The 9,923-nt window shown below is 38.5% G+C and overlaps 1 protein-coding gene across 1 annotated transcript; it reads right to left on the bottom strand.

Moving 5' to 3' along the window:
- Positions 1 to 611: 611 nt before the first annotated feature.
- LOC149275561 (putative uncharacterized protein C19orf81) lies at positions 612 to 9,315 on the bottom strand. The gene is made up of 5 exons (XM_089504590.1): positions 9,252 to 9,315; positions 8,908 to 8,995; positions 8,049 to 8,163; positions 2,136 to 2,275; positions 612 to 798 (listed from the first exon to the last, which is right to left on the bottom strand). The coding sequence occupies exons 1-5, from the start codon at positions 9,313 to 9,315 to the stop codon at positions 612 to 614; spliced, it is 594 nt and encodes a 197-aa protein (XP_089360716.1).
- Positions 9,316 to 9,923: the final 608 nt, after the last annotated feature.

The following is a 9,923-nucleotide window of genomic DNA, read 5'->3' as shown; positions in this document are numbered from 1 at the left end:
GGCCATTTTGAATCAAGGCAGCCTTCTTATACTTATATTAGGTCGTTAAAATTAAAGATGCACGAGAATATATTTCTGGTGATCTAGACCATGTTTGGAATATTAATTAAGTTGTTTAAGGAGACATTGTCTTACTTTCATTTCTTCTAAGGTGTAGGACATTCTAAAACATTGTTCCTGGGTCCTCCATACAATCTCTTCTGAACAAACCCCTAAAACGCAAAAAAGTTATTGACCTATTTTAGGAAACATACAAATTTTAAGACCCCTGGTCCTGGAGCAGATGTGTAAACCTTGTTGGAATCTAAGACGTGACCAACAACTGATTAAGGTTTGAGTCTGTACAGCATGGGAAATGGGCTAACTAGTCGAGGGCCAAATTGGGCCGATCTGCCGGCAGATATTATGATTATTCTAATAAAAGAGCAGTTGGATTTTTATGTAAAAGTATTATTCCATCTTTTTAGCAAATAGTTGAAAGAAATTAAGGATATATATACGATTTTAATGGATTTTCTTTATTTAAAATTTATAAAATAACAATGTTTGGTTCCCAATTATTACATACTAAAAGCTAATCCCCCCCCAAGCGACGGTTTCTGGTCAACGGCTTATATCTCGGCTTTATTGTTCAGAATATCCATCGTCTTTGGGGCCAGTTGTCGTTTCAAAAACAGGCTGTAATCTTCCATAACGATATCATCACGACGACGAAGAGCGATATTCTCTTCCTTGATCAGAAGTCCGGATCGCAAGAGCTTATCACTTGTCTTGATGTCAGCCACAGTAATCAGCCATCTGTAACAAAATAAATGGCTTCTGTTCAAGATTACTTATGTAGCGACTGGCTTCGGAGGTCAATACTTGAGGTCTCTACTAAGAAAAAATATAAGTGGCCTTAAAGGCCCATTTTTTTAACAAAACGTACATAAGAAAACTAAAAAAGGAACATATCTTCTCCTTTCCTGCATGTCTACCCTTCCCAATGGGTCCAAATTCTAGCTGCTCATACACATTGAGTAACATAGTAATGTTGGTGGAAAAGAGACATAGGTCCATCAAGTTCAACCTCCAGAAGAAGACAAAAAAACCCTACAATGATGGAGATTTACAATAGTGCCTCAAAATGGGGAAAAAAGATCTTATTTTGCCCTGATTATCCATCCATCTAGCTATGCTTCATGGCATAAAAGCCATGGCCATTCATTAATTTAAAAAAAAAAAAGAAAAATATACTTTACAATTACTTCTTTTCCAAAAAGCGATGCAAAAATAATGATATTTGAAATCATTATTGAACTATGCTGAAGTTAAGGATTATTACAGCATGCATCATTTTTTGACACTTAGCTTTGAATAATAAAAGTATCATTGTAATATAAAATGTATCAATATTTAATCTAGTCCTAATTCACAAATGATTAGCACAACTGCCTAAATCAGCATTTTTGTTTTTGTCTAAATTAACAGGAAACTTCAGAAAAAAACCAAGATCATGAATTGAAACAAAGTAGAATAGAATGGATTGTCTAAATTCATATATATATTATTATATAATATATATTATAATATATATATATTAATATATTATATATATTTTTTTATATATATTTTATATATGCAAATATATACATATATATTTATTATATATTATATTTATTATATATATATAAGCATATCTATTAACCAGTAATAGCTAAACAGTAAATATCAGTATATTTGTATCTCAGCCCAAGCATTCTCAGATAAATGAATCTGAATTTAAAGGATGAAATTTGCTCTATACCGAGACAGAATACTCAGGCACCCTTTGATGTTTCTGTGCAGTTGCTTAGAGCCTTAGTGAATTTAAAAGAACGTGGATTAGGAAAAAAGAAAATGAGACTCTCCCCACCAGTTACCAGCCCCTTTAGAATCCTGCCTTTCATAGCCAGCTCTTAGAAGCAATCTGAAGGAATATCAAATTAACGTTTGGTCTCAAGCCACAACATTTTAATTATCAGGCACATAAAAGGGAATGGCAGACAATCTCTCGGTAATAGCTGCAATTCATTTTCCTTTACAAAGTTGCCTGTTTTAGAGTCTGGATCTGGTAAACACTTATTTACTACATTCCACGAGGCTGTTCTTTTCACCTGTTCTTTAGCTGCGCTGTTCCACAGATGACGTTGATGTTCTCGAACTGGATATTGCGCAGGATCTTCATCTCAATGGCATTTGGAACAATTTCTTCTATGGCTTTAAGGATATCCATGGAGTGACAGTCCTTTTCAGGCTGGAAGACACACAGAGGAAACAAAAGCATGTATGTAATATTTTGTCTGCAACTGTACAAATGTTGGATGATAAAGTCCATGGAAGCACCAGATGTTCTACAGACCATGGGAAATCCCTACTGAATACCAAGGATAGAGTCATGGTTGACCTTAGGTTCCACCATTAACAGTAAAGCCAATGCTTGACATAAGTTTGTATTCCTTACTTCCACATGGTCTCTAATGGTCTCATTACCTTTCATCTAAAACAGCTTTCTTTTTTTACATTAAACAATATTATATAGATAATTGTATCTATCTGGACACACAATCAAAAATGGAGAGCCACCAAATGTCTCTGCTCAGCCCAGGAACACATGCTACATGCTACATTCATGTGTAGCAGGACACTCGCGCCAACTCTACGTAGGTCAATGGAAAGTTACCATTCAATGAGCGTCCAACAGCTTCCGTAATTGGTGCTAAGCTTGTCCTCCACTGACTTCTTCTGCTTTGCCCCTATAGCCTCAAAAGTTGTACAATCAATTCTAATTATTTGGATTAACCCTTCAAATGCCTCTGGGTTGAATCACAGGTTACATCTAAACATTTTGCTGGGATCTGATCTTTAAAATAGTACAATTCCCAAAAATATATATTCAGTCTGAGTATTCTAAAATAATTCATTAAGCTTTTTGCATATATTAAATCTTCAATATATATAAAAATATATAAGATTTTTTTTTGGGGGGGGGGATATGAGTTTCGATTTTCCTTTTGCTTCACGCATAGCAAATACTTACAAATCTTCTAAACTCTAAGTAACCGAGGCACTAACATAAAATTCAGTACTTCACTTATAATAGACATGGTTGCCATAGTAACACAGTCATTTTGACTGACAAGTTTAGTTCATTTTGTGCAGTTTGGCTTTGGGCGCTTGCTTTGTGCTGCTATACTATACGTTCCTCCAGAAAACGGGCAACATTATGGATTTTAGTGTGAAATAAAGTGTAGAATTTTACAGAAACATTCCAAATGTTCTTTCTCTAAGGCAATCGGGTCTAGGAATATGTGAAGCTGCGTTATAACCAATTCACATAAAATTTAGCCCTTCGCAGCTGTTCCAGAGCCAGCCCTCGAGGCAACGGTGCAGGATTATTTAATTGCCACATTCTATTCAAACGGGGAGAGTCATGTACCCTGGGCCGTAGGCATCCAAACACACAAAAAATACAGTATGTTGGATAAAGGGCCGGACCGTAGACCAAAATAAGATGTGTACAGCCACCAGTTGGAGGAGCGCAGCCGCACACTATGTTTTTATACTCCTTTGGTGGCCACATACTGTAGGACCTAATCTGCTACTGAAGCAGCAGTATTGGGAAGTATGTGGCCCTGTTGTGGCCCATTTGCCAGATGTACCAGATGGCCAGTATATACCGGGGAACTTTTAGACTCCAGCTACCCGGATCCCCCCTCGCGGTATGCTGCCAGGACCACCTGCTGACATTGATGGTGGTCCCACTAATATCAGTGGGCATATTCCTGCTGACGTAGCAAGACACACCTCAATTTAAGGATGAAATGAGAGTGGGGAATGTCAGGACCCTGCCCCTGCCACCCGGGGAATTCGCAGGGCGACACGGAGAACTGGCGCTTCTCCCGGAGTCCCAGTGCGAAACCCGGAGAGTTCCCAGTGATGCCAGTCCAACCCCAGTTGGAGACAGCGTACCAGTGTAGCCATTTTGGGTTTCTGACTTATTTCTATAAATCTGAAATCACCCTGAAAGGCAATATCTGAGCGACGTTAAAAAATGCCTGAAAGCTAAACGATGTCGCACACGCTTGTAGAATTATCAGCCGTCAATGACTTCTGTGAATTGCATGTAATACTTAGTATTTACTGCCAACTTTAGTGCAAGTGACAGCAGAGAGGATTGAAATCTATCTCACGTCAGCTTCCGTGTGATGTGCAAATGCGAGATCTGTCTTTTCATCTTGATCTTCGGTTACAACAACCTTGATATCCTTTTTTTCCAACAAAGAAGATATATTGATAGCGCTGTGAAGGCCTCTGGGGATCATCAGAAGATTCTTCACAGTGAGGGCCATAAAGATTCAGGGTTGGTTATCACCACTAAATTCATGGTACTTACAATAGCAATTGTAACAATTTAAAAGTATTAACGTCGTTGTATTTTGGGGAGGGGGGGTTGTGATTTTATTTTTTTTATTTAGCAAATTTAGGCTCTGTAGAATAATTTCTTTCCACCAGCCACCATTTGGAGCGAAGAGGAAGAGCAAGTGTGTGAGATTCATTCATGGGATACTCTAGTGCTTTGGCTGACCCTATCTGTCTAGCGGGGCCACAATTTTAGGTTGTAATAAACAAGCATTTGTAAAAAAAAAAAAATATACATATATATATTTTGATCTGGCTAGAAAATATTACTTTTTTAAAATTAAACCTGCTAAAAAAAGTCTTCTAAATAACTTTTTTCTGTGCTGCTGTAGATGCAACGTGGTCTCATACCGCTGATAAAAAGAAAAAGTCTGGGAAAAAAAGTGCAGTTCAATGAAAACTTTTAAGTGGAAATGAGTCATCCGTCTGTATTATTTTCTCCTCAATACCTAATAATCGACAAACACAAGTAACTGTGTAGCTTGACCTTGGAAATTGTCTCAGCAACCACACTGGGAACATTTTCCAGCCACAATGTTCACTGAAAATGCAGACAGAAATAAGAGAGGTAATTTATTCCCTACATTTATATAATCATTGGCTGCTTGAATGCAGACGTATGGAGCGCATTTTCTTCCTAACTACTAGTTCCTAACTTTTTATTTTTGTGATTCTAGGGTTATCCGCTTCCCCGGGTCTATAGGAATTACCTGGGATTATGGTACAAACACCCAAATTGCTCATTTATTGGGAGTAGAGGTTGAGGGTAAATAAACAAAAAAGTCTAGTTTTAAAGCAGGTCGAATCAAGCCTGGGACTTTAGCATGAATTTAGGACACCTGCCACAAGGGGGAGCTAAATTGATACATTTGTCTATATTGGACGAGAAGTGACAGCAGCTGATAAAACACTTTCGTTAACTAAAGGGGTGCATTTACTATCTTCTCCCTGATATCACTATGCATTGTAGAACCATCTTAGACCTTCTTGCAGAAGAAGTTCATGTTGTCCAACAAACATGGACCTCCTTGCAGAAGAAGCTCATTTTGTCCAGCAAACATGGACCTCCTTGCAGAAGAAGCTCATTTTGTCCAACCAACACGGACCTTCTTGCAGGAGAAGCTCATTTTGTCCAACCAACATGGACCTTCTTGCAGGAGAAGCTCATTTTGTCCAACCAACATGGACCTTCTTGCAGAAGAAGCTCATTTTGTCCAACCAACAAAATGAGCTTCTCCTGCAAGAAGGTCCGTGTTGGTTGGACAAAATGAGCTTCTCCTGCAAGAAGGTCCTTCTTGCAGGAGAAGCTCATTTTGTCCAACCAACACGGACCTTCTTGCAGAAGAAGCTCATTTTGTCCAACCAACACGGACCTTCTTGCAGGAGTAGCTCATTTTGTCCAACCAACATGGACCTTCTTGCAGGTGAAGCTCATTTTGTCCAACCAACATGGACCTCACAATTCTGGTTTCGCTATATGATAACACGTACTATAGGTATCTGTCTTCTCCCTTCCAAGCATCCGGTCATCCCCATAGCACACCTCCCCAAAAAAGGTCTTATCTCTTCGACATTACCACGGGGCCACAACAAATAATTGGATTTTTTATGTACACCCAGGAATCAGACTATTACCCTTAAATTATCAATACATTTACTATCAAACTATATTTTTAAAGCCTGATATTTTTGATGAGTAACGAGATTTCCCTCTGTCATCCACTGACGGTTATAATCGACACGATATACATAAAGCTGTACTGAGACCCAGCTGTTTTGTTTTGTTGTCCGTGAAGTAGACTGATAGAGGTTCCAGCTCCATGAAGGAGCAAGAACAGGGGTCTCAGATCATACGTCATTAAGTCCTAAAGGTGGGCCACATAAGGCTCCCATACACCTCAGCAAAGTTGTGAAATGAATTTTGGGGTCCAGGGACCTCCACCAATTTATGAACGGACCTCTTGTTATCGCTACTGTTTGACGACATCAGTACAGCTGGTGGCTCATGGTTCCTCTAGAGCTACTGTTTGATCCAGTGGTCCCTGATGCCTCTAGATTCATACTTCATATTATTCACTTTTTTTTGCAATCTCTCATTAGCACATTTAATCTTCTAGTAGGGTAATTACCATTCACTCTTTCTCACATTTATAGTATTCCTTGTTTCTATAATGAACACAGCTGTTGCTGAGAATTCGGGTTAGTGGGACAGACTGCTGCTGGGATTAACAAACTCCTTTCATCTCTGCTATAAGCTTTTTTTTACATTAAAAGATACGGGGTGAGAAAATAAGAAAGTAAAAAAAAACAAAAAACAAAAAAACAACCAAAAAACAGTACTCTTAATTGTATGTTATTCCAGCTGTAATTGAGCAAAAGCTTTTCTTTGGTTTCTGTTTACTATCAACAAAGGCGGTCTAGATTTACGAGAATTAGCTACTTATTAAAGATGACTCATCCACGGTCTGTAATATATACAGTATATATATATATATATATATATATATATATATGTATATATATATATATATATATATAAGTATAAATATATATATATATTTATTTATTTCTCCCGCTGGTGGGACACGTTGACCACCTAGAATGCATTAATAAAATTTGGAAGGAATTTCACCTATATCACCAAAGTTTAGATTTGTCTCGGTAAGAGTTGATTCCTATTTGGGGAAAAAAAACCAGGATATAATGCAGATTTAGCAAGTAACGGAGGGTGTCCAAAAAAAAAAACCGGAATCGACTTGGTAAAACTGAACATATGGAAGTCGCGTTTTAATGATACCGTTAACAAGTATTAGATGCTGATGAGCACCCCCATGGTTTGGCTGCCTTTCAACGGCTATTTTTATAGGCTATTAGTGCAGAGATGGTAATAACGATCGGGTAAGCAGAACAATTTGAGCGTACGTGCAACGCTGTTTAAATGTGCCAGAAGAACGAGAACCGGGTCGTGATGCACAACCTTCTGGTGCTTCAAGAGTCGAGCGAGTTAAATGGAACTCGAACGAAGCAAATAAAGGAACAGCCGTTGGCTTTCTTTCACGTGAACTGTGTGGCGCGTTATAAAGTTGGGTATTTTTGTTGTTGGATTTCTGTTGCACAAAAAGTAACGTTTTTAAAAGGAAAACATGTTTAAATTTAATTTGGACCAGAGAAGTTGTTAATGGGACTTATTGGCCTTGGTCAAGCGTTTCTGTAGACCCAATTATTGTAGATGACAATGTTTTTTAAGCCATAATCTTTGTGCGGTTTGTCAGCCTGAGGATAGGATCGTGTGGTAGACCTGGGTCGTTTTCTGCCATTTCTTGCAACATGCCGACATCCTTAGATGATGCAAACCTGTCCTTCTAAATCATTGTCTTTAAAACCTTCTTCTGAACTAATGTTTGTGGTCTAACGATACATAAGTGGGTCTAGACACGGAAAATATTCCATATTCAATAAACAAATAAGGTTATAAAAAAGTTTCATAGGCCAAGGTCTCCCTACAAACAAGAGGAGGATCTTACAATTTCAGCCCAACCTCCTGTATGGATCTGACAGGTGGGCGTCCAGTATGGTATAATCGTGTAATCGCACTAATTATAACTCACCTCGATTTCCATGCACAGAGTCAGAGGCTGAGAAGAAGGGGGATTTGCAAATTTTCGGATACGAGGCAACTCAAATTCAATTTTTTTGCCCTCCTTTTTCGTTTTTTGCCTAATTCTAGGGTAAGAGAAGAAGAGCGTTATCCCGAATATCCTGCCGTTTACTCACCCAACAGACAAATACTGTCTGGTTTCCATGTTTTGTCTTTTTTTTACCAGTTGTTAAAGAAATTGAGATCTTGATGGATATATTTAAAGGATAAACATGGGAAATAGGGACATTCTGGCTGTAACATAATTGCAAAAGGGTTTTCTACCAATCAGTTAGCCTTTTAAACTTAAACTTGGATCAGCGAACACAACGTGCCATTGGAAGACAGGAGTGATGGCAGTGAACAGGAGCGATGGGAGTGATAAAGGGCCATTGGAACACAGGAGTGATGGCAGTGAACAGGAGCGATGGGAGTGATAAAGGGCCATTGGAACACAGGAGTGATGGGAGTGATAAAGGGCCATTGGAACACAGGAGTGATGGGAGTTATAAAGGGCCTCTATACGCCTATGAAGAGATTCCATTAAAAATCAGCCATTTCCAGCTACAATAGTCATTTACAACATTAACCCCGTCCGTGCTGGATCTCTGATCCATTTTATGTTATTTTAAAGACATTTTTAAGTGACCCCAAACTTTTGAATGGTAGTGTCTGTGTGTGTGAGTGTGTGTATATTCTGTATATTAGTCATTAAAGGTGCTAGTACTTTTGTGGCTTACCTAGGACCCGGAGAAATATAAATCCTTCATCAGAGACATACAGTGATGTTGCATATACAACATTTGAAATGTGCCACATAAGCAACTTACGTGCCGTTTTTCAGGCCGTTATTTTTGTTCGGAAGGACAGCGGCGTTTGCAGGTCCTTTGCTGGAGCTGACGGATAGCGGTCTGTTATCTAGACGAATTAAGGGATCATTTAAAATGAATAATCGATCAATGCAATCAGAGGGAAAAGTGATAATAGGAACTTGCCCCTTCCACTTGCCATATCATGGCCATTTAGCCATCAAAAAATATGGCTATTTATTCTACACCAGATTATTTTTATGAATATTCTTTATTTTGTATTACAATGATCTCGTTTAAGGTTATCTACAACCGGAAACAAAAAAGAAGTTACCGTTTATATACTTTTACCCCAGTCTACTTACCCGGCTCAACGCGGCCAACCTGGGGACGTCTGGTCAAAGCATCTCCTCCCTTTGGAGAATTCATCCTTCGACAGATCAATAGAAGAGCTAATTAGTAATAAATGTATTAATACATATAATGCCTTAGCAAATGTGCTTGGGAAACAGACCTTAAACTACTACATTATTTTTTAGACACCCCTGTGCTGGCATCGCCATATTCATGAATAACGGCTTTGAAATTTCAATTTGAAAATCAATAATATGTGTCGGCTTATTTATCGCGCGTCGAGATAAACAATTATGTACCAAGGACATTAACTTTTCCATTATAGTTCTAGAAAAATACAAAATAAAGGAACTGACATATTAAAGGTATCAAATCCTTCTGGTTCTGCTACAAAAGGGACCGACTTCAAACAGAAATGATAACTGTTACAGTTAACCAAGGCGCTCTCCGGTCTTAAAGGGGACACGTCGTACCTGGAGAGCTTCTCAGCTTGAGACTCTTCAAAAATAAACCCATTCATTGTCCATCATCACGATTTGAAGAGTCCATCATGGGCAGCTCATTCATGCACATTCATGAGTACAGTTAATGGGCCATTAGATCTTTCTACGCCCCTTAATTGTATCAGCCTCAGTGCCTGGGCAAGGAGGGCTATTTAAACCTTAAGTTGCTGGTTGACCTTT

This window comes from Sceloporus occidentalis, unplaced genomic scaffold (genome assembly GCF_023333645.1).
Source record: "Sceloporus occidentalis isolate IW3139 unplaced genomic scaffold, rSceOcc1.0.p SCAF_280, whole genome shotgun sequence".
Lineage (NCBI taxonomy): Eukaryota > Metazoa > Chordata > Lepidosauria > Squamata > Phrynosomatidae > Sceloporus > Sceloporus occidentalis.
This window is presented reverse-complemented; position numbering and strand designations above follow the sequence as displayed.